Here is a 26,370-nt window from a genome sequence, read left to right as displayed (position 1 = left end):
ACTGCTCTGCACCTGCGTTTCTGGCTCTGACCGAAAACGCGTTGTGGAAACGCGTTGGCTTAGTACTTTTTGTCCCTCTCTTGCTATTATAGTTTTGCAAGATGGCGGAACTAAATGGAAGCCTCCGTCGACCTACCCGTCCCATGTATATAAAGATAATAAATTCTTCATTTACGAGGATTAGTTTAAACATTGGCATAGGTATTTGTATACCATTGAGGGCATATTTATGAATAAAAATATTGATTTTAGATAATAAAATACCTAAAAAGTTACTTATTGTCCCTTTAAGATAATTTTGTTTACACTGGCCAAAGAGTGTTTAAATTAAACTTGTGCAGTTTTGCAAAAAAAAATATATATATATATATAATATGTGTATATATATTTCAACCATGTTGCATCTGCAGACTTTTGATGCTAGAGCTTTTCTAACAAGTAACAACACTTCTCTGCGCTTGCAGTTACTTTTCAACACCTACTTAGTGTGAAAAGAATCATGTTAACAATCATATAACCTCTGTTTGAGCCCCTATAGTTGTGTGTGTTTATAGTGTTCTGTGGAGTTGATTATGGGACAGTGACTTCAGAGGTGAGCTTGTAAACAGTGTAATGTCTTCTGTGGAGCACACGGTGGCGCTCGGAGGCCGCAGGCCTTGGACTAATGGTTTAACATATAGCATGACTATAGCTACTATATTTTACTACATCATATTCAACTATTATATTCCACCAATGATAACACTTAAAGGATTAGTTTTAAATAATGCAGCTGTACCTGCTCTAACAAAACATGTTTATGAATTATGTGTCTTGTGCACTATATAGACTTCACTATATGGCCCTTCATTTAGCTACTATTTGAAGCCCAAACAGAACAAAACCCTACACTTTCTAAAAGCACACACACACACACACACAGTCCCCGTATTTGCAAAACCGTACTCTGGGAAGCGTGCATGTTCATGCAAACATTTCGATGCAATCTGTGAAAGAAAAACTTGAGTTTAAAAGTTCTGCACTTGGCAACCCGTGTGTCTGGCTGGTTCTTCTGGCTATTCATGAAAGAACATTTATTGTTTTTATTAAAGCTTGGAGAGCAGGGGTTTCCCATTGCCTCTAATGACCTCAGTTAGCACACTCAGGGAACTTTGTTTAGGAAGACCATGACATCACGAAGTGTTTTGAGAAGCCGCTGGATTCTGTGAAACCACTAATAATAGCTACAGCGGTTTGCTCTGCTATAGGTTTGCCCTTTTGTCACACACAAATACAGTAAAGAAAGAGAAAAACTCGATGATTGTGGCTTTGGCCGCTTTAGAAGAACCCTTTCTTTTCACCAACATATTTCAGTGATTTCCAGTCACTGGTGGTGGAAAAGATTGTGTAAAAATGATCAAATCGACATCACTGTGCTGGATTTCTAGTTCTATGTCAGGTACCAGATATTAAAATGAATAATGAAACAATTAAAAGCCTTTTAACTTTTACATGACACTACATTAAAGCAAGGAAATACTCCTTTCTCACTTTCTATTTCCTGTGTGATACATTCTACTATTGCAGGTACTATTGTATTACATGCCAGAACACATTATTAAGCATATCTCTGTCCTATGAAATTTTCCGGTATATGCTCATAATTCACTATCTTCCTGACTATTTGTTGTATGCAGATATGGAGTAACTTGGAGCTTGCCTTCAGGAGTTTTTGGAGACTGCTTCTGATGGTTTTTACAATACACAAGGCTTTTGGTTTATTTTTAGTCATGTTGCACAGAATGATCTTCAGATGTCTGCTTCTATTTTTCTGCTCTTAATCAAAACCGTACGCCATCCCAGCCCTCTCCACATCTGCCTTCCACAGTTTTGTCCAAACTTGGTCTTGAGAAGTGTCTGCCAGCACTCTCTGATTCAGCACAAGAGAGATCTGCTTCTGTGTGCATGCCTCTGGATCCCCCAGCGAGCATTTTACGATGCTTCAAAACTGAAATGACCATACAATTCCATGCTGGTTTCTATAGAAGGTGCAGCGTGATCATACCTTGTTTTCCTGGTGCTTTAGAAGTCAGGGGATGGATTTATGGACATTTTATTGAGGAAGAAATTATCTGAAGAGAAATTCCTAAGATGTTCTCAGATATTTTTTGTTTATCTAGCTAAGCAACCACTGAACTTCTACAGTTTCAACACATGCCTATTGACTAACAATTGGAGATTTTAGCCACTTTTGACCGAAAAAAATTAACATTTAAATTATTTTAGCTTCATCGGAATGAAATGATACTTGCTAACATTTGCTGGATTAGCTATGAGAATAATAATAAAAAATAAAAAAAAATCATCAGCATGGGATGCATTTGGTAAAAAATAACCGACATAGAAAATTAATGGGAAATGTGAAAGAATAATAATAATAATGAATAAAATTTTATAATATTTTAATATTGCATAGTATCATAAAACACCCCCCCCCCCCATTCTAAATAATAAAATATATTAGATTCATTTTCCTGAAAGCAAAAAACATATCAGATGTGGCCCACAAATGACGAATTCCAGAGGGATAAGATTACATTAATATGAATTATGACCCAATGCTTTATTATTTTTAACAGTTTTATATTTTTTCGTCAAATGTGAGGGTAATAAAAGTGTTAAAAACTATACAAGCTATACACAGGGGTCCTACATCGACACGGTGGGAGAAATCTCATTAGCAGAAACCTACAATCCTCGGTCATTTCATTTTTGGTTACACCCTTAACGGCAAAGATTTGAGAAGAAAAGCCTTAGTATTTAGTACGATATTTTTAGCATGACCCGACCTGAAACATTCACTGAGTCAAGCTTGGCAAAAGCGATGGAGAGTCTGAGGGTTCGCCGCAATATTAACCACTGCGCATTTGAGACCGGGTCATTTTATTACACATGTAGGAACTACAGCAGCCCTCAAGATGGTGAGGGGTCGAGGGAAAGTAGAACAGGAATGTGAAAAGCAACTGAAGTGCAGAACTAGTTCTGCTTCTGATTATGAAGAGGCCACTGAGCGAGAGCCATGCATCAGAAGTGCAGCTTGACCTTGACAGCTGAAAACACAAACCCTTCTCATTTTACATTCAAACCTCTCAGCTGGGAGAGAACGTGCTCAGTTCAACCATGGAAACTTATGTCTGCATGACATGCTTTGAAGAAACAAGCCAACTGCAGTGAAAGATTTTAGACTAAAAATGTTAGTCTTTTTTTTTTTTTACACTGACTGTTTGCTGTTTTCCAAATGGTTGAATTTTGGCAAATTTTATGAAAACCAACAGGGTTCAATTTATACCTTACCACTTCTGTGCATCGAAACTTTGCATACATATTTATGACTGTAAATGAGAAACAGTCACAAAATTTCAAGAAGAGATAAAGAGTTTAAACCAGTTTTGAAAACTAACCAGCAACACAATAATGACTACAATATTGGTCTTTTCTGCACACAATTTTATCATGCGACTTGCAACGCAAGTCATACAGAGTACTTTTATAATACTTTCATGCTGCTTTTTTAGTAGCTTGTACACCATGAGGATTATTCATGTGTGTTCAACAGAAGAAAGTCAGAAGACAAATTATTCCATTAATACGACTATAAGCAACTGTTTTCTGTTCTCTAGAAGATCTGTTAGCATTCAAATTATTTACAGAAGGTCCTTAGTACAAAAGAAGTCGAGTTATGAGTTACACATTTTTAAAACCCACACATATATATCACTTAAAACAAACATTTTACATAATTTACAAAAGCCTCACCAGTTTACGAAAAGCAAATAGAAGCATATCTACTTTACCATTCTGGTTTTGTTTTACATGAAGTCATCCAAACCATTACAATAAATCTAGTTTAAATCACGTACTGTACGCAAATATGCAAACGCGGTGAGTTATCAAGAAACATCTGTGCCACTAAACCAAATGTTCTCAGGTAGCTTGCTTTATGACAGAAAACGTCAAGAAATACCTAAATAGATCAAAGATGCTGGTATGTGTGGCCTGATTTAGCAATATTCTCTTCACCATGATGATAGCTGATGAGAAACCATCCGTAGACATTTCTCCTGAGAATGCATTGCATATTTGCCACAGAAATTGACAGAAAATTATCATTAGGTGTCAAAACATATTCACACACAACATGCATGTAGCATAAATTTGCTCAGAGCCAATCAAATGCAGTTTTCGTAATGCTGTCTCCTTTTTCTTCGGTTTACAGCAAAGATAAGTTCGATTTGGTGATGGAAGCAAGAGAGAAAAAAACACGTCTTGGCTTCTCAGCCAAAGAATAAACACACTGTCCCAAACTTTCTGAATAAATGACTACCATTTCCATTTTCCACATGGCTCGGGACATTCTTCGTGGTCTTTTCGAGCACCTCAGTTCACCACAGCTTTCAGGAAAATAAATCGCTGGTGTGCCACTGGAATTTAGGTGGACAGATATTGTTTTGTTTATTCAGTTATCTTGCGTTTCAAACTTTCCTCTTAATAAAGCAACACCAAACTGCTCTGTATGAATGTTAGGGAGACTGTCTAACCTAGGAATAAGGTTAACTGCAGGTTAACAATCTACAGAGTCCAGGTTAAAGTTGAGCAGGGTCTGAAGAAGACATTTCAGTTTGTTATTCTCATTTCCACTTGGCCGAGATGAATCCTCATGGAAAACCTGTGTGTGTGTGTTTGGGTTAAAGTGTGTGTGTGTGCTTAGACCAGTTCCACTTTGGAGTTGGGATACACGGCCACCACGTCGTACCCCTCCGGAGGCTGCACTCGGGCTTTGGCGTGCGTCTCGCAATACAGATTCTCATCGATGAAGAAGTATCCTCTCTGCTTTAGATTCAGCCCGCAGTCGTCACACATGAAGCAGTCGGGGTGATAGAGCTTGTCTCTGGCCTTCACGATGGTTCCCCTGTGAAAGACACTTAAAATTAATCTTGTGAAAGTCATTTTTAAATTGGACATTGCGTTACCTTGGAAATGGTATTTAAAAATCTTTTGGAGGGCTCCTCCCCCTTAGTGGGTGGAGTCAGGTTACATGTTACAAATAATGGTCTTTTAGAATCAAAACGTTTTATAATCTTGACAAAATACATATGGTCGGAAAAATCTGAGTCCCAAGATTCGATATTTGGTGGTATCTTTAATTTTGACAGATTTTTATACAGTTGTAACAGAAAAATACATAAAAAAAATTCTATGAAGTTTTGATGGCACCCAGTGGCTGTTTGTGGTATAACGCCCTAAATAAAATCGAACAATTTTTTTTTTTTTTATATCAACTTCAAGTTTGGAACATAACTTATTTAGACATAAGGCATTCATTTTATAGCAATTTTGGATTAAAAAAATTTGGACAAATATTTATTTTAGATAAAATGAAATAAAAATGGCACAGTGCATTTTCTTTACTGTAATTTTAAACTCCTTTAACTTTTTGATGCTTTAATATTTTTATTTATTTTTAAATGATGAAGCGTTCATGAATCATACAAATTTTAATTTGAATAGTGCACTTTCACATCCATATTCAAAAATGGGGGTGGCACTTAAAGAGTTAAAGAAAATGTTTTCAGAATATTTGTTTTTTATTATCAGCTGGGAATCCACTTCCTTTAATTAATCTCTATGAACAGTCCCGTATTCGAAAGCTATAATATCAGTCAACAGCATTTACAGTACAATAAACACACTGTTTCACTCTTCTGTGGAACTTCCTTATCATATGACCTCACTGTTTACTCAGTTTTAGTGGAAACTGTGGGAAAGTGCCAACAGCGCTAGAGTGACTTACAGTAATATCTGGATCACCTGTGCAGCGGGAGGAACACGTGCTTCATTAACAGTTACATACTCAGTGAATGTGCCACTATTGTTAAAGTCGAAGTTAAAGCTTGTAGGCTTGTGTTCAAAGATATGGAAACAAACACATTGGCTATCAAAGTCATTTGCTATGTCTATGCAATACTATTTTGTGCATCTTCCTAAATGTTCATTCAGGGGCTTTCTCTATGCATTTAAACAAATAGATAAGAAGCACAACGCCACACTTACACAATGCCGTTTGCACAGCGTGTGCACTGCGGCAGCTTCTGTAAGCCGTGGATGGGTGCCAGAGGAGCTGCAATGGGGCTGCCCAGCTTTGGCACGGGGGATCTGACAGGGGAACGCAGGCCTCTGACCCCGTGTCTGTCCACCGGTGAGACCCCTGCAAGGAAAATAAGCTCAAGTCAGGTGCACAGAATACGATACGCTCATATACAGTGAGTAATCAACTATTCTACTAAGACCAGGGAGGTTAAAAAAGTGAAAAAGCATGATAGGATCACTTTAAAAAAGTCGCAGATGTATGAATTCAAAATATTAGAGCAAAATTCAAATGATAATTCAAACACTCAAATTAAATTTTGTTTCTTCATAATGGGGCAGCATAACTGTCTTTAGTATTTCATTTTCATAATCAACTCTGTCATGATTTAATATATCTGAACGCTCAACTGATAAAGCGCTGATGATCACAGAGTTGTGTGCTCTGTGTGAACATGTTACTGTCGTTCTAGACTAAATATGAACATGCATTTCACTCATCTCACTCGCACAAAGCACATTCAGTATTCTAACAAAATGAATAAAAACAGTGAGATGCAAACTCAGAATATGAAACAAGACTGCAATATTTAGATGCTAACACAAAAATCCTTAATGTATTTAATTCCTTCAGCCTGAGGCTTATTCCTTTCACTTTTTGTGTGAAAGAGTTTTTGACATTTGCCAAAATGTAAAACTTTTTTTTTATATTAAAAACAAACAAGCAAGTCCAGGCCATAAGAGAAAAAGACATGCAAATGCAACATACTGTATTAATTACTTCCCATAAAAAGAAGCTAAGTAATGCAATTAGTTACTTTTTTTTAGCAAGTAACGCAATATTGTAAGGCATTACTTTTAAAAGTAACTTTTCCCAACATTGTCTCCTACTATGCTGTTCCATTGATTCACAAATTCGCTCTTGATAACATTCTTTTGTTTTAAAAACTGAAATAACTCAAAATGTGCGCTCAGCAGCTGTCCCTGGAACAAGAGATGGCCAGAAATGAATGTCCTTCACATTTCAGTCCCAGATCAGAAGCTGTTCTCCACGCAGGCGTAGCTGAAAATCGCGGGTGTGTGTTAGATTCAGGGCACGGCTGGGGTCATACAGATACCAAGGCCTCCTCCTGTCTTCTCCGTTTCAAGCCCAGAATGCATGAGCTCAAAACCACCCGGCTGCTGGATGAGGAAACATCTGAGAAAAATCTACCGTATAAATGGTACAGTGGTGCATGCTCCATCATCTGACTGTTGCTGTGCCAAAGTGAGGTCATTAACTCTGTGTTATTCCCAACCACTGATGGGACAGGTTACAACTCCAAACCTGTCAACGAATACCACTAATTACACACTTACACACTTGATCTCTGAGCCCTGAGGCTCCACGGGGCTTTAATTCAGTGTGCGAGAGAATGTGAAGTGTGAGTAAAGCGCAGTCTAGGAGTCTCTCTGCGGGATCAGGCTTAGACAAAACACATTTATGGGCTCATATGACATAAAGAACAGCATTTTGGGAGCTTTTTAGCCTGTAGGATACTACAGAGTGATCTGGCCCAAAAGAAAAATATGCATTTACTGAATGCATTTTAAAGGAGCATGACAATATGTTCAGTCCAAAAAAAAAAAAAAAAGCAAAAAGCTAAAATCCTTGTAATTCGAAATTCTTCAAAGGAATTAAATGATAATTAAATAATGAATAAATAATTATATCACTATTTTACCCTCATGTTGTTCTAAACATGCGTGACATTCGTTCTAGCAGAACGGTTATTAATGCTTGAATATTTGGAAGTGGAAATATTAGTTTATTTCACACGAGTAGAAAAATGCTAATTATTAAGACTTCAACATATACAACTGATAAAACTACTGAAAAAAAAAGAAATACAATATATCCATTTTTAAAATCACATTCTCAGAAAAAAAGACTATATAGTAAATAACAATTTGAACATACATTAGGAGAGAGAAATAAACCAAGGTAACACTGACCCCCGTCCTCAGCTTCCAGGATTCCCTGCAGGTATTTGAAGGAGCCAGATTGTTTGGGAGCTGACACAGGTTCCACATAGTCCTGGAGCATCCTGTAGACGTCTGACTGTGTGTCGAAGCCGTTGCGGTTGCCTGATGAATTTACTGGCAGATCAGGGCTGAAACGGAGAGGAAAACACATGCAGATCTCTTTCTTTTCCAGAAACATCTGCCATCCTCAAACACTTTCTCAATGCATCACGCTATTCATAAAAGCTGAAGGAATGGAAGCCAGTGTCAAAATCTACCAGTCAAACGTTTAAACACAGTAAAGCTGCATACTGTACTAAACTTGCAATTCTAAAATTTGGAAATAATATTTATTACAATTATGTGACTTAGAAATAGTTTTACTACTTTTGGGTTCGAGGAGTTATTTCTGGCATGAGGAAATATTTCTGGTATCCACCTTTTAGGACTTTTGAAATAAGTCTTTTCCCTTATGTTACTCCCAGAAATTAGACGCTTTATAATTTGAAAATAACAGCACAATCAATTATCAATTACTCTATTAATCAACAGATCTGATGAATTTAAGTTTGTCTTAATGAATAGTTACAGAAAAGTGCTTGATCTTGAGCACATCATATTTCTGAAACTCATATTAATTTGACAAGTTTAACAAGAATGACCCTAATGATAAAGAATGAGTATGCATTAAGACCTTTGAAGGTACTGAGGGTTTTTCCAAGTACACAGCAGGATTTTCCTGTTGGAAGTTTCCATGAGAGTGATCAGTGTACAGGAGGAATTCATAAACACTGGATTTGTCATCTTCAGAGTAAACAGTGGGATATTTGCTAAATAGGAGTGCAGCAGATGTTCCCTGAAGACTTCACTCACTATCCCGTTCTAACATGAACTATAGTTTTCATAACAATAGGCACGAAGAGCTGTAATATCTTTCAGTCTGAAGTGTTTATTGTTGTGTTGTGCTCTGAGTGAGGACAGGACCTGTGCTGTAGAAGCTCAGAATTGCCTCCTTGATAAATCACAGCCTTGAGAGGATCATAAATATCAGTTTCTGGCTGTTGCAAGAGCAGTGTGGTTTGTGCTGGCTAGAAGTTAGCAGTGTACAGTTAAAGTGAAATCAGAAATGACCTCATTTAGCTCACGTGCTTTGTCTAATTGTTATTCCAAAGAAAAAAGCATGTGTGAAGAGCTGTGAAGTGGCTCACCTGTGAGTGGAGCCCAGGCTGAGGCCTGCCATCTGCTTTGGTAGGGCACCATTTCCATTATTGTGTGAATACAGGCCTGCTGGATTGTTGTAGGCAGGTCTGGAGGTGCCGTTGTTGTAGGGCACAGCACCTGTGATGGGACTCTTGGGGGACGGACTCTTGGGAGTGGGGCTATAGCCGCTGCTGATTGGTCGAAAGGTCTGTGAAAAAAAAAAAAATGATTTTAATTCCAAAAATGCTAAAATACCAAAGCAAATTATTAACTGTTTTGCTAAAAAAGCAAATCCTGTCTGAATTGTAGGTACGTAATGATGCACCCCGAGCCGGTTGAAAATCAATGAAAATGTGATGATTCAAGTCGGTTGAGATGTTAAACGAATCGCGATGTGAATATATATGAATATGAATTTAGAAGACTCTTCAGAAGAGTTTACATGGTATTTTCTTTAAATTCGTCTCTGTATAATGCATATTAAAGTAGTTCAGCGCTGGTTTGTTTACAGTCGTAGCCAAAGAAACGTTGTATCTCTGCTGGTCCATAAGCGCCACCTGCTGGCAGAGAGTGAATCTGCGTCTCATTAAGCCTGTGTGTATTTAGCATAATCTCATAAAGCTAAAGTTGTACTGTTCTGTTTTTGCTTTAAATGCTTTTTTTCTCTATAGGCCCATTTTCTGATGTAAAATGTGGACATGCTGAAATTTCTTAAATAAATAAATCCAAGCTTTTATTTGATTGTATTTTTGATTTATATGAAAACGTTTCTTTTATTTTTACTATTCATTTATATATTTATTTAATTAATGATTTGTTTTTGTTATTTCACAAAGAAACGTGCAGCATTTTGACATCATTTTGATTTTTAATTTGTCTTAAATTTCGATTTTGTTAAAAAATCATGATAAAATCGTATTGTGAAACCAGTATTGTGAATCGTATCTCATTGTGAGTTGAGTCCAGCACGATCCATGACTGGAAGATTAAAACAGCCTTTGACAAGTCTGAAATGCACTTATAAACAACTTACTTACAAATATGTAAATATTGACAGTTGAACACAATTTCCCATCATACATATTACCCTCAATGCTTACACACAATCTATAGCATACATTTTATGACATTAATCATTTAAAGAAACATATTTGTGTTTATTGTTTGCAGACGGAGTAGAGATGCTTTTTTGTTTTTTGGTAAACAGCTTGTCTGAAGTAGCATATTTAAAGAATGTAATATGTACACATTGTCACATGAAGTAAACACATATGAAATCTATTTCTATTTTTACTATACATTTTTTTTTTTACATATATCTCTAACCTATATAAATATGTATTTTTACAATATCTGTAATAGATTTTAAGAGATGCATATGACGTGTATACACATTCTTCCTAAAACCTGTAGGTACATGTAAAGCACTTTAGATGGACATGGATTTATAATATTACAAAAACATACACATTTTTGTATACATTTACATTTATTCATTTAGCAGATGCATTTAACAACGGCATGCATAAAATATTGTTGCCATACATAATTGCTGCATATAATACCATGTAAAAAAATCATCATATAAATATTAATGTACCATATGTACTAGCATATGTAATACTATTCATATTTTAACTGAGATTGATTTTATGTTTTTTATGTGATTTATGTATTGTAATATATGTTTCTCAGGAGATATAAATTCTCCTGCCAGGCTGTCATTATCTTGTTTTTAATTAACATGTCTTGTTAAATAAAACATTGAAAACAGTTATTTTAAATTGTAACGATATTGTTGCAATATTTCACAATAGTACTGTTTTACTGTATTTTTGGTGAGCAGAAAAGACTAATAAAATTAAAAACTGTTATTCCAAACATTTGTCTGGTAGTGTATCTTTTTTTAAATTATGTATTTGTAGCCTGTTGTTTAGTGATTGGTACAAATCAATTACTGGACCAGACTGAATCAAGAAAATGAATCAGGAATCAACTCTTTAGAGTCAACTTCAAAATGCATGACTTAGCCGACTGTGTTTTACCAAAAAATGACATTTTATGGGTTTGGAACGACATGAAGGTGAATAAATAACGACAGAATTCTCTTTTTTGGGTGAATAAATGTTCACAAGAGTCAAACTGTGGCATCTAAGCAGTGCTCTGTCTTTCATCTCCACAGCAGGAGGCAGAAAGATTCATCTGCAAACCACATTTTCATCTCTTTCAGGAAGAGGCTCAGTTTTCTGTTGACAATGAAAAGATCTTACAGTACATCCCTCTGTTTTATGGTACAAAATGTTCCTAGGGCAACAAGTCAGTATGAAAATTATATTTCTCTTCTTGAGTGGACAGAAGCCAGCTCTTCTTAGCTGCTCATTTAAAACATTGAACAAGACTTTTTCTATGCGTATGAATGCTTTAATAGGTTCATATGCTTTTTATCATGTTATCTGTTCCCTTGAGGGCCACTTATTACGTGAAAAACAGAATTCTTTGCCATCTTATCTTTTTAAATAGCCTCACTGAATATGAATATGAATAGGATAGAATACATGAGTAAGTGCAGTTTAAGCTCCAACATCTCAATCCAGCTTCTGTGCAAAAATGCATGGCATGTTCTCAAAACAATATATATATATACACACATATATATATACTGTCAAACGATTAATTGTGATTAATCGCATCCAAAATAAAAGTTTCAGTTTACATAATATATGGTGTGTGTACTGTGTATATTTATTATGTTTATATAAATACACACACATACAGTATAAATATAGAAAATATTTACATGCATTTACATGCATATATTTATATTATATATAAATATATTTAATATATCAACACAGGTTATTTTTCTGACATATATACATGCATGTGTGTGTATTTATATACACACATAATAAATATACACAGTACACACACCATATATTATGTAAACTGAAACTTTTAATTAATCGTTTGGCAGCACTAATATATATATATATATTAAAAGAAAACAAATACGGAAATACTTTTAAATATATATTTTGGTAATTATTTAGAGGGCAAACAATACTTTTAAATGGTTTTAAAAATATATAATAATATTTTTAGACTATAAAACAAAAATATATTGGTAGAAAGTATATTTTAGAAGATATACTGAACCTTTAAAAATCTTGGAAAAGCATGAAGGCAAAACCTCACAAAAAACAAAGCTCAAATGAGATCAGACACCACAAATTTACAGACTGTGGTAAGATTGGTTAGACCCTAACAGCAGATCATTTATCATCATACATAAACATTTGTTATTTTATAATTATAAACACTGTTTGGACAATGATTCTGCCACAAGCTGATGAACACTGAAGTGAACAGAAACATTATGGTTATCTAAAGCATATAAAACGAAGCAAACACAGAGACTGAAAACCTCAGGGAACATAAATTGAACTAGAGCAACACACAGACTGCTAGTCCTGCTACAGATACTGTTTACAGCCCAGTGGAGGACGCAGCATCCAGAGGCATTTCTACAGAGAAAAGTTTGGCAGAAATCATCTTGTTGCTAAAATCTAGCTGTTAAGGGCCTCTGTGTTGATGCACGCTCCTTTACTTCACGTCTGCCACAAAAGGGTGTAACTGCAATAAAAATGTCAGATTTACTAGTCTACACATCTGGTGTATAGCTTATAAAAGTGCCAGCTTTCTAGTCTAACACTGAAAACCATTCATTTGTACCTCTGTACCTTTTTAACTATAAATTTCCACTATATAAGCTTACATTTTTTGTTATTTAATAAACCTGGATAAGGCTTTTGTCTCATTAAATTGATTTATTTAATCTATTCTGCAGTACAGTGAATGTAGAGGAGCAATGAAATAGCAACCATCGAAACAAAAATGTAAAAAAAAAAAAATATATATATATATTAATGCAATTTATTTTTACTTTCATTTAAATTACTAAAATACAATGCAAAAAAATTAATAAAATACAATAAGGTCCCATTATTTAACATTAGTTATTATTATTAGAGCCTTATAGTCAGAGAATAATATTTGCTAAAATATTTATTAGCCTTGTTGATTTTTGTTCATAAAAATAACTTTTCATTTGAATAATGTATTAAGAAATGTTGAAAATAAGCATTGACTGAGATTAATAAATGATTTAGAAGTATTTTTCATTGTTAGTTTGTGTTAACTAATGCAGTTAAGTGTTAACAAATGAAACCTTTTGTAAAGGGTTACTAACCATGAGCAGTATTTGTGGTATTGCATTTAATTTATTAATGCAACTATTACATATCTATTACATATTCTAACATGGAGCGAAATATATGCACTATAACAAAAAAAAGCCAAATTTAAATGCTCGTTTTTCTTATTGAAAGAAATGTGACCTGGATATATTTCTGTGAGATTCAAACGGACAGCAATGACTTTCCTAAAGGAAACTTCGCAGGGTTTCCTCATAATCGTCAGTGAAGGCCCAGCAGAAACACAGAAAGACCGGGGAATTATTTATGGGGAGTTTTTGTTTCTGGCCATAAATCCTGACCATCATCAGGTTTCACTGACCTGTTTTACAATGCTATCCCAGCATGCCCTTTGGTTCTGGGTGACTGCCCACAGAGCCAGAACATTCAGAACCATATAAAGCGCTCTGCTACCGCCACAAACCGCTAGCAGTGAACTGAATAAATCTGAAACCAACCCCAAGCCTACTTTTATTAATTAAGGCTTGCTGTGGGGAAATGACCCCTGATTTATGGAGACTGATATCGACCTGAGCACTGCAAGAGAAATACAGAAGTTAAAGGGAGGACCTGATGGAAACCATATGGCTTCTGTTGACAGACTAAGAAAACACTGCCAGCATTACAAAACCTCACCACCTCACCAACACATAACACAGAGCAAACAACTGCAGATACATTCAGAAATTGACATTTAAGATATAAGAAACTAAATGCACCAAACATTGCGAGATATTTGAAATATATTTAGTTTACACACACACACACACACACACACACACACACACACACACACACACACACACACACACACACACACACACACACACACACACACACACATTAGAGTTCATTAATGATCTTCAGAAATAATTAGAATATGCTGATTTGCAGCTCAAGAAACATTTCTGAATATTATCAGTGATTAATGTTGAAAATATCGGAGCTGGTTAATATTCATAATTTTAATATTAATATTATAAATATCAATTATTATAAATGATCACTGGTGATCAATTATGGTTCTTATTATTATCAATGAACAGATCTGCTTAATATTTTTTTGTGGAAACTGTGTAAATTACCAATTAAAGATTTAAGATAAGTACGTTTAAAAAAGACGAAATTAATGAATACTTTTATTTAAGGATGAAGTAAATGAATCAAAACTGACAGTAAAGACATTTATAAAGTTACAAAAAGATTTCTGTTTCAAATAAATGCTGTTCATTTGAAATTTATATTTCTAAATAATACTTTAAAAAGTATCAAAAATCTGTTTCCATCACTGATAATACAACCCGAATTCCAGAAAAGTTGGGACGTTTTTTAAATTTTAATAAAATGAAAACTAAAGGAATTTCAAATCACATGAGCCAATATTTTATTCACAATAGAACATAGATAACGTAGCAAATGTTAAAACTGAGAAATTTTACACTTTTATCCACTTAATTAGCTCATTTAAAATTTAATGCCTGCTACAGGTCTCAAAAAAGTTGGCACGGGGGCAACAAATGGCTAAAAAAGCAAGCAGTTTTGAAAAGATTCAGCTGGGAGAACATCTAGTGATTAATTAAGTTAATTGATATCAGGTCTGTAACATGATTAGCTATAAAAGCTTTGTCTTAGAGAAGCAGAGTCTCTCAGAAGTAAAGATGGGCAGAGGCTCTCCAATCTGTGAAAGACTGCGTAAAAAAATTGTGGAAAACTTTAAAAACAATGTTCCTCAACGTCAAATTGCAAAGGCTTTGCAAATCTCATCATCTACAGTGCATAACATCATCAAAAGATTCAGAGAAACTGGAGAAATCTCTGTGCGTAAGGGACAAGGCCGGAGACCTTTATTGGATGCCCGTGGTCTTCGGGCTCTCAGACGACACTGCATCACTCATCGGCATGATTGTGTCAATGACATTACTAAATGGGCCCAGGAATACTTTCAGAAACCACTGTCGGTAAACACAATCCACCGTGGGCCAAGGCTCATTTAAAATGGACTATTTCAAAGTGGAATAGTGTTTTATGGTCAGACGAGTCCAAATTTGACATTCTTGTTGGAAATCACGGACGCCGTGTCCTCCGGGCTAAAGAGGAGGGAGACCTTCCAGCATGTTATCAGCGTTCAGTTCAAAAGCCAGCATCTCTGATGGTATGGGGGTGCATAAGTGCATACGGTATGGGCAGCTTGCATGTTTTGGAAGGCTCTGTGAATGCTGAAAGGTATATAAAGGTTTTAGAGCAACATATGCTTCCCTCCAAACAACGTCTATTTCAGGGAAGGCCTTGTTTATTTCAGCAGGACAATGCAAAACCACATACTGCAGCTATAACAACAGCATGGCTTCGTCATAGAAGAGTCCGGGTGCTAACCTGGCCTGCCTGCAGTCCAGATCTTTCACCTATAGAGAACATTTGGCGCATCATTAAACGAAAAATACGTCAAAGACGACCACGAACTCTTCAGCAGCTGGAAATCTATATAAGGCAAGAATGGGACCAAATTCCAACAGCAAAACTCCAGCAACTCATAGCCTCAATGCCCAGACGTCTTCAAACTGTTTTGAAAAGAAAAGGAGATGCTACACCAGGGTAAACATGCCCCGTCCCAACTATTTTGTAATAAAAAACCATTATTAATAACTGAGAACCAATGATAACTGATTATAACTGAGCACCAAAATAATATACAGTATTAGAATGATCAAACTGTAATAACACTTTACAACGTTTTTGTTTTTACTGTGTTTTTGATCAAATCATGCATCCTTGATGATCAGAAGGGACTATATTTAAACATTAAAAATCGAATTAATTCCAGACTGATTCTAAGTGTAACTTGAGTGACTGATAAATATTGGTTACCCTGGATTACAGAACCAGTCATAATAGCCAGTTTTTTTTATTAATAAATAAGCTTTCATTGATGTATGGTTTGTTAGGAGGACAATATTTGTCTGAGATACATCTATTTGAAAATCTGGAATCCGAGGGTGCAAAAACAAAATCTAAATATTGAGAAAATCATCTTTAAAGTGGTTCAAATGAAGTTCTTAGCAATGCATATTACTGATCAAAAAATAAGTTTTGATATATTTATGGTAGGAAATTCACTACTCTTAATGGAAAATGATCTTTCCTCAATATCCTAATGATTTTTGGCATTAAAGACATAACTGTGCTACTTATGACTGCTTTTGTGCTTCAGGGTCACATTTGATACTGGCTTGATAAGGAAAAGTACAAACAGGAAAGTTAAGCACCATTTCTGACTCAAAAATAATAATGTTAACGTATTTAGTAAAAAAAAAAAAAAAGGGGAGGGGGGGGGGGTCTATAAAAGAGGGCCTTAAAAGTCTGGCGAATCATCCATCCATTCCATTCATAAAATAAATTCCGTCTCATATTACAACTCTGAGGTAACAAGATCAGAGCAATGGAACAATACCTCCGTTATGCTCTGAAGCACACAGTCTGGGTTAAAACAGCCTCTGAACCATTCTTTGGCTCTGCCACATGCCTCCATTGGAAATGACGTGACTTGTTCTTTCACTATTCTTACAGACTCTCAACATTCATACTTTCCAGTGGCCATGGCAGAAGCCACAATGACTTACATCTCAGCATGAGGCACACATCTGCTCTGGAGATCACTGAAACACACTTTATAGACGTTATGAAATACAGTCGCCAAATGTGAATGTGATTTAACTGAAGATTTGTGTAATGCCCGAGCGATTCCTGTGTCAGGGCCAAAAACCATTTCAGACCATCTGCCTCGTTTACCACAAAACATACGCTATTTTCATGACATTACTGAATAAAAAGAAAGCTTTAGCATCATGTTGAAAATGTGTTTTAGGTTGGATGAATTGGAGGAAAAATACTCAAATGAAGTCACACCAAAATACCTTTTATAATGTGACCCCCTTTAAAAACTTCCAGTTATTAAGCGAGTGACATTATGACACTTTGGTTCGGTCTTTATTAGAGACAAAAGAGAACGAATTGCAAGAAAACCTGTTTTCGCCACTGAAAAAAATTAAAAATAATAATAGTGTTTATCTCACAATTCAGACTTTTTTTTTTAAACAAGCTTTCATACAAAACAGATCAGAAGGCAAAACATAAATATATCTGACATCAGCTGGTCCTCAGATTCTGAAGGCGCTCTTGTAATGCAACTTTTTGAAGATTTAAAGACTAAATTCAGCATTTTGTCGAACTGTCAAAACTGGTGAAGGAACAGTCATCTGTTGATCACAACACGCTCACATGTGAAGCTACAAGAATTCTGCTGAATGCCTTCAATTAAAACGTAACTGAAGCTGTGAGGGTTTGAAAGCATCCCATTATACACTAGATCTATGCCACCGGGCTTTATACCTGCGAGTCAGACTCCAGTGTGCCTGTGTATGGACTTGTCTTGTTTTCTTCTATTCCAGTCGGAGACCAAACCTTTCCAGATCTAAAAGACAAAAGCAGTGAGGTGAGTGAAGGCATATACACTAGCTGCATTCAGTTTATCTGCAACTGAGAACAATCCTGACTGATATCAATGATCAATGTGCTTGCTTGTCTTGAAAATCTCAAACAGCATAATGGTAAAACTAAAGGGATATTGAGCATCTTTAGACCGAACAAAGACGGCGGTTTTCCTCCTCTTACACCTACATGCACACAGCCATACGCCGATCTGAGCAACAAAGAAACCTCTGTGGTCCCTCCATCGCTCTCATGATGGAAACTTCATCACTGGAGCATGAATGCACCCCCGTCTGAGTTGGCTTGGATGTGGCAGGGTGAGGCAATGGCTTAGAAATGAATGTCAAAGTGACTTGGGGTCATGTGGATGTGACAGATTAAAGGATGTTTTCCATATGAAACCCACTCGAAAAAAAAAAGACGCTTTCAAATGGTCGTACTTTTTTTTGCGTATTTATGGCTGGGTGTTATGAGAGTACAGAAACCAGCAGAGAAGTTGTTGTACTCTATTTACCAGGAAAGATATATTGTGCCAGAAAGCTTCATATTATTTACTCGTGCTGTACACAGAGCAGGAAAACTCAAGACAAAAGCATCCTCCAGAAGTTGCATTTGTTAGGCTGTGTATACATCATCAAGGATGTCCTATTTAAGAAAAGTAAGCATAATACAATGGACCTTTGCTCTTTATGAGGTATGAAATATGGTTATTTTTTCTTTCTTTGCAGTCTAATGGTTGCTTTTCTTAAGTGAGTCCAAATATAACATTTTGGGTTGCAAAGTAATGTCACAGCTTTCCAAATGAATATGAAACTGAACTGACATGCTGTCACATGTGTGGCTATATTTTGTTTTTTTTTAACTTTGAACATATGTTTTTGAATATAAGTTTGAAACTCGGAGCCATCTGTTTTTAATGTTCATTTGACGTTTTGAGTCTTTTTTAATGATTTTTGTGCTGATACAGATCGGTTACTGATGAATACCTTTTGGTTTGTGTCCATCAGATTCCAAAATAACAACAACAACAACATAAAACTATAAATATAATCAAGCACATTTTTTATTGTAAAAGTATTTTATTGGATCTAGAAAATCATAGTGTATATGTGTCAAACATATTTTTATATTGCATTTTCAAGATAATTGGAGTACGTTTTACAATAAATTGTATTTAATTTGATCATTTAATTTAATGCCTTGCTTGCCTAATTTGTTGAAATTGAAAACTGCAATTTCTTCATATTTTGTGAAATTTACTAGCAATTTCTGGCCTGCTGTCAAATAAATAGTCATTCTCTTAGTACATCAACAACGTGAAGTATTGTGTGTTTGGGAATGAGAGGAAAATGAGAGAGGCAGATGCAGTGGGCAGTAATGACACACACAATGTACCATTTTGTTTCCACTCTTTCTCCATTATAATCTATCAAGTCATTTCAGAATGTGGCACATAATTATGCATCAAAATCTGTTTTCTATCAGCACGAATCTGACTGTAAGAGACTGACCTCCTCATGAGGACAGATGGGATTTCATGAGTATTTGTATGTATTTTACTTAAACGTGTGGCTCTATCATGCATAAATTTACTTATGCTTCCATAGACAATAAAATGATTGACGCTGTCTAAAATGTACAACTTTATAAATAATTGTGAATTATTTTTTTTCTATTGCATTTATGTTTTCGTTTGCATTTATTTAACACATTTACTTAATCTAAAACTATTACAAATTGGCAGAACAGAATGAAATGTTACTGCATAATGTTAAACCAGACGACACTTCAAAACCTTAAAAGGAATAACATTTATGTAACTGTTTAACCATTACTTTTTTCTCATTGTTATTTGGACTTCTTTGGCACTGCCTTTTGACATTTTAGCAATAAACACAGCTGTAATCACCATGATTTGTATGCATTTGTTTTTATATTGTATATACTTCTAAGAAATAGTGCTAGGGTTTGGTTTAGAGTAAGATTAGCAGCTCAAAAGTACTATATACAGTAGATATAATAATAATAATAATAATAATAATAAAAAATGTCATCCCATTAGCTCATGTTATAAGTGGGTGTCTCAGCCCTGTTGCTGAAATAAAAAGTTCCTGTCTATCATATTTTCCTTCTGTTTGGGATTCCTTGAATGAGTAACTGAGTTGCAATAGTAGAGGGTTTGCTTTGGCTTTGCTGCTTTGTTTCTTTTCCATTTTCAGGAAGATGACTAATGCACAGATGTTTCCAGAAAACACAGCGATGAACTGTTCAAATAACTGTTTCCAATCTGTCATGTCATTTTTCATAAGACCCTCGCCGTATGATCAGTGAGCATTTGTACTTTGCTGTATCCCAGTAATACAAAACAGATGCTTATTTACATTTGTATTGTGTATGCATTTGTTTTTGCAAATAAACTCTTCAAATATATATATATATATATACAGATTTACATATTGAGGTAATTATGTTCTAACATAATGTCTGATTTAAATGTAAGTTTCTGTAACTAAACGCCTAGTATTAATTGCTTTACTGTAATTGCTCATGTGTAATGGACTGATGGCATAATAAATAAGCATCGCTAAAGGCCTAAAGCATCAATTTTGTCTCGAAAAGCTCTTTTGTTGAAAACTGTTCCAGTTTTGGTTTGCAATCTCTTACTCATAATATAACTCTAGAACCCAACTAATACCTTGCTTCATGGGACTGGGCATGTTTAATAAGGGATGGAGATCAAATCTGCAGGACAGTGTGTGTGCATTCCTGCTCTAGTATCACATTAATAAAAAATTGTGTTTCTTAGAAGAAAAGTATCATAATAATAGGCTGCTCCAAGAAAGAAGCAGGATGTCCTAGCATGTCAACATTTGGCTCAACCACTAGTGTGTCTTTGGTCTTTGGGAGGTCCTGTTTGTTGAACCAATATCAAAACCTGTTTGAATTTCTAAACTATATATATTTTTTAATTTCAAACACTAACGAGGGCTTCTCTTCGATGACATCACCCGTCCTTAGAAATCCCTGTCAAGGAATGGCAAACATAGCTCTTTCCCTCTCTTTGTTTCCTCCTCTAAGCTTTTAAATCCACACACATTTCTTCATTCGTGCGTCATTGTCCACTAAGCACTAAGTCCTGCCCTGTTTTCTCTGTGCCTTAATTCCTCTTTTTTATATTCTCTGCTCCCCTGCACTTTCATGACCCATGTCTTATGACTCACTCGGGTTCAAGTAGCTGGCCCAGCAGGCTCTTTCCGACAGCTTCATGACTTGTGGAAACAAATCTTTGTCATCCGCACTCTCCGCCTTTTCTAGACTGCAACTTTCCTTAAAGAGGAAGATCTGGAGATCCGGAGAGATTCCCAGCAGCTGTTCTCTGCCTTCACAGTGGCTCAAGGATACGCCAGGGTGCGTCTGTATGACACGTTCAACCTTTTGTCCAGCGCTGACTCAAAGATCAAGCGGGAACACATCCGGTACATAACCAGAGATGTTGCAGCCAGAAAGAGATGAATGAGGGCAAATTCACCACTGGCAACACTGGCTTTTACAATACATTGGCTGTCTATACAATTAAACAATATAATGACATGAGAAATCTGAGAAAACAGGCTGTTTCTATTTGACTAAAAGGTAGGAAAACTTCAATGCCCATAATGCGCTTGGCTCGATCCAAATGTCCGTGAATGCGGAGCCAAAAATCTGAATGTGCAATCTGTAGTTTTTCTAGACTATCTGGGGGATGAAATGTTTATTTACTGTTCATCACACTGTATTCTAGTATATCAATATTAGGGGATACTGTGTTACAAGTAACGCAAATTACATAATCTGATTACTTTTTCCAAGTAACTATTAAAGTAGCATGTTACTTTTAAATTTGCAAGAAAATATGTTTTTCTTTTTCAAATAAGTAACACCAGTTATTTTGTTTTCCCATTTATTGACTGACAGCTCTCCACTTCACATGCTGAGAGAAATTGGGAGGCTTTTTAATTTGAGTAATGCAACATTGTAATGCATTCCTTTTAATAGTAACTTTCCCCAAAACTGCCACTGACATTGTAACAGTTCCAAGCTGGTTTGAAGAATGTTGGTAGTCAAACAGCTGATGGAAGCCACTGAAGTCAATGGACACCATCAACTGTTTGGCTACCAACATTCTTTAATATATCTTCTTTCTATGTGTTTAGTAGAAGAAAGAAAGTCATACAGGTTTGGAACAACCTGAGGTTGAGTAAATGATGACAGAACGTCAGAAAGTGAAGACCAACCACTGTTTGGTATTCAGAATGGTATATCTGCAGTTCTAGCTTTAGTTTCTCTTTTTGAATGCTGAATACAGACTTCTGTCACCTGGAGGTATGGAGAGTTATCTTGCACATGGAGTCCTCACATTTTCGGCCCAGATGCAGGCCATAAGCTTGGTGTGTCATGACCTTTACTAACCTGCATCACTGAGAGATCAATCAACCCCTGGAAACGAAAGCGCTCAATATATGACCTCAACCAGACATTGGTTTCTGGAATTGCTTTAGTCAGCGACCAAATATGTTTATGCAAGTACTGGATGCTCTTCTACCTCAGAATCCCATGCTTTCCTGGTCATTTGGGCTGTAATGTGATGCTCTAATTTCACACTGTCAGCATTTGTGTGTTTTATCCAACCTCATTTCTCAAACACTGACATGTTTGGATAACAAATTCATCTGTTTAAGAATTTATGGCTGAACAAATACACTAAAGCATAGATCAAGTGGCATAAATCAATTACTTTAAAAAATGAACTTATTATGGTAGGAATTATAAACAGAGCCATGTGCATGTGGTGTACTGTATGTCGCACTGATTAAATTTAATCACAATATTTCAAATATGTGACTGTTAACTTTTTTTTTATATAAGATAAGATTTATATATTTTATTTCATCTGAAATGTTCATCACCACCAATAGAAATAAAAAGCAAGAAGACTGCATGACTGTAGATAATGTGAAGATACTAGTTCAGAATTTTACCAGCTATTTTACGCAGAAGTTTATCCCCATAATGCTCAACCATATTCATATTGAATGATAACCTTTGATTTATTACAAGACACACCAAAACTTAATCAGTGTTGGGGAAAGTTAATTTTAAAAGCAATCTATTAACAGATAACTTTACTCCATAAAAGTAACTAATCATAATACTTAGTTAGAAAGAAATGCATTACATACATTTTGCATTACTATTTGGCACCTGGGCGGGGTTTGCTTATTTGTGTTTTAATAACAAAAAAGACCCAAAAGATATATTTTTTGGTGACTGTAAATGCCCTTTCACAACAAAAGTGGATTGAAGACTTTCTGTCTCTGCACCTCACTCCCAGTTCTCTCAATAGAAGAGTTGTCAGTAAATAAATGTGAAAAGTTGCATTGCTCAGTTGAAAAAGTAACTCTAAAATTAAGGTGTTACTTTACTAGTTACTTGAAAAAGTAATCTGATTACGTAACTTGTGTTACCCCCAACACTGATTGTATGTCTTGCTGTTACAGTGCTAAAATAACATAGGGGCTAGTTATTATAAAAAACGTTGATACTTGACAAGGTAATAAACACATTTTAGCATTGTAGGTAGTAGTTTAAGAACCAACCTGAAGAACTCATATTTGCTGACTTGTACTCTAAATGTTATGGGGGGGCACATTTACTGTATTTGGTGGTATGTGGCAGCTGTAACCCTGGTGGGAAAATATGATTTCTTGAAAGTAAAAATAAATACTTCCCTTTGGCACAAATAACACAGTTTACTGAGAATAATCCAGTAATGATTTCTCCTGAATCTTAAATCTTGTTATTGAATCTAAAGTGACATGGACATTTGGTTTAACTGGAAGAACCTGCTTTTTTACATGGGTTATAAAGCAGAAGTTTAGTTTTTTTTGAAAAGGCAGTGGATTCTTTGGTTACACCTGAATTGGCTTATTTATAATGTGTCACTCAATTTTTTCAATTCTTCATCTATGCATCTCTCAACTGAAACAACAACTAATATATGACTTGCTTACAACCCGAATTCCGGAAAAGTTGGGACGTTTTTTAAATTTTAATAAAATGAAAACTAAAGGAATTTCAAATCACATGAGCCAATATTTTATTCACAATAGAACATAGATAACGTAGCAAATGTTTAAACTGAGAAATTTTACACTTTTATCCACTTAATTAGCTCATTTAAAATTTAATGCCTGCTACAGGTCTCAAAAAAGTTGGCACGGGGGCAACAAATGGCTAAAAAAGCAAGCAGTTTTGAAAAGATTCAGCTGGGAGAACATCTAGTGATTAATTAAGTTAATTGATATCAGGTCTGTAACATGATTAGCTATAAAAGCTTTGTCTTAGAGAAGCAGAGTCTCTCAGAAGTAAAGATGGGCAGAGGCTCTCCAATCTGTGAAAGACTGCGTAAAAAAATTGTGGAAAACTTTAAAAACAATGTTCCTCAACGTCAAATTGCAAAGGCTTTGCAAATCTCATCATCTACAGTGCATAACATCATCAAAAGATTCAGAGAAACTGGAGAAATCTCTGTGCGTAAGGGACAAGGCCGGAGACCTTTATTGGATGCCCGTGGTCTTCGGGCTCTCAGACGACACTGCATCACTCATCGGCATGATTGTGTCAATGACATTACTAAATGGGCCCAGGAATACTTTCAGAAACCACTGTCGGTAAACACAATCCACCGTGGGCCAAGGCTCATTTAAAATGGACTATTTCAAAGTGGAATAGTGTTTTATGGTCAGACGAGTCCAAATTTGACATTCTTGTTGGAAATCACGGACGCCGTGTCCTCCGGGCTAAGGAGAAGGGAGACCTTCCAGCATGTTATCAGCGTTCAGTTCAAAAGCCAGCATCTCTGATGGTATGGGGGTGCATAAGTGCATACGGTATGGGCAGCTTGCATGTTTTGGAAGGCTCTGTGAATGCTGAAAGGTATATAAAGGTTTTAGAGCAACATATGCTTCCCTCCAAACAACGTCTATTTCAGGGAAGGCCTTGTTTATTTCAGCAGGACAATGCAAAATCACATACTGCAGCTATAACAAAAGCATGGCTTCGTCATAGAAGAGTCCGGGTGCTAACCTGGCCTGCCTGCAGTCCAGATCTTTCACCTATAGAGAACATTTGGCGCATCATTAAACGAAAAATACGTCAAAGACGACCACGAACTCTTCAGCAGCTGGAAATCTATATAAGGCAAGAATGGGACCAAATTCCAACAGCAAAACTCCAGCAACTCATAGCCTCAATGCCCAGACGTCTTCAAACTGTTTTGAAAAGAAAAGGAGATGCTACACCATGGTAAACATGCCCCGTCCCAACTATTTTGAGACCTGTAGCAGAAATCAAAATTGAAATGAGCTCATTTTGTGCATAAAATTGTAAACTTTCTCAGTTTAAACATTTGCTATGTTATCTATGTTCTATTGTGAATAAAATATTGGCTCATGTGATTTGAAAGTGTTTTAGTTTTCATTTTATTAAAATTTAAAAAACGTCCCAACTTTTCCGGAATTCGGGTTGTATAACTCTATTGCTTTATTGTCGAAGTCTCAAGAAGAATATGATTCAATATGATTCTGGGTGGCATGTTTTAAGTATTTCCATCCAAACACATGGGAAACAGAATCTGCAGTCTGTAATCAGTTTCCCCGCCCTGCTCCAGTACATCCATGCACACTGGAATGAAACGCTGCTTATCGTGCCAGCGCACAACTTATTTCAAAAGCAAAGACTAATACAAATGACTCATTGGCATATGCTAAAGGTCACATACCAACAGATAGAGGGGGCAATGTTTTTGCATTTACAATGCTGTCATGTGACCTTCACAGGGCCATCTATGCAGGCCATAAAAAACACCTTTAAAGACAGCAGAGATCAGATGTTGACACGATGTAGAATTCTGTTGTTACTCTAGTCATGTAGATTTACTGGTGTGAAAAAAGCTAGGCTGAAGGATTTGAAATGTGATCAGTGGTGGAGGAAAACTAAAGGAGTCTCTAAAGTTCCCAGTCGAATGCTGAGTATAAACAACCCAGAGTATCCTTAAATAAATTTACTACTCCTATGTGAATGTACCACTTAATGTCAAAAGATGATATATGAGCAGGTCTACCAAGAGTTCAGGGCTTTTCCAAATAACAAGAGCAGCTCGCTCTGAGAACACACACCAAATATGGCATGATGAAGCATATGATGCCTCCGGGTTAATCTCACAATCGCACACAAAAATTCTGTTGGTGTGAGAAGGATTGTCTTT

General features: G+C 35.8%; 1 protein-coding gene across 1 annotated transcript in view; it reads right to left on the bottom strand.

Annotated features, from left to right (window-relative positions):
• Nucleotides 1-3,960: 3,960 nt before the first annotated feature.
• Nucleotides 3,961-26,370, bottom strand: part of LOC132117513 (PDZ and LIM domain protein 4-like) — a 34,424-nt gene continuing 12,014 nt past the window's right edge. Inside the window, exons 3-7 of the mRNA XM_059526844.1 lie at nucleotides 17,967-18,048; nucleotides 9,336-9,535; nucleotides 8,119-8,276; nucleotides 6,091-6,244; nucleotides 3,961-4,948 (exon numbers count right to left, since the gene is read on the bottom strand). Of these exons, the coding sequence (XP_059382827.1) occupies nucleotides 4,744-4,948; nucleotides 6,091-6,244; nucleotides 8,119-8,276; nucleotides 9,336-9,535; nucleotides 17,967-18,048 (799 nt within the window). The 3' untranslated portion in view covers nucleotides 3,961-4,743. The remainder of the gene's footprint in view (nucleotides 4,949-6,090; nucleotides 6,245-8,118; nucleotides 8,277-9,335; nucleotides 9,536-17,966; nucleotides 18,049-26,370) is intronic.

Source organism: Carassius carassius, chromosome 36 (genome assembly GCF_963082965.1).
Source record: "Carassius carassius chromosome 36, fCarCar2.1, whole genome shotgun sequence".
Lineage (NCBI taxonomy): Eukaryota > Metazoa > Chordata > Actinopteri > Cypriniformes > Cyprinidae > Carassius > Carassius carassius.
The sequence above is the reverse complement of the archived record's forward strand: the minus strand, read 5'-3'. Positions and strand labels throughout refer to the sequence as shown.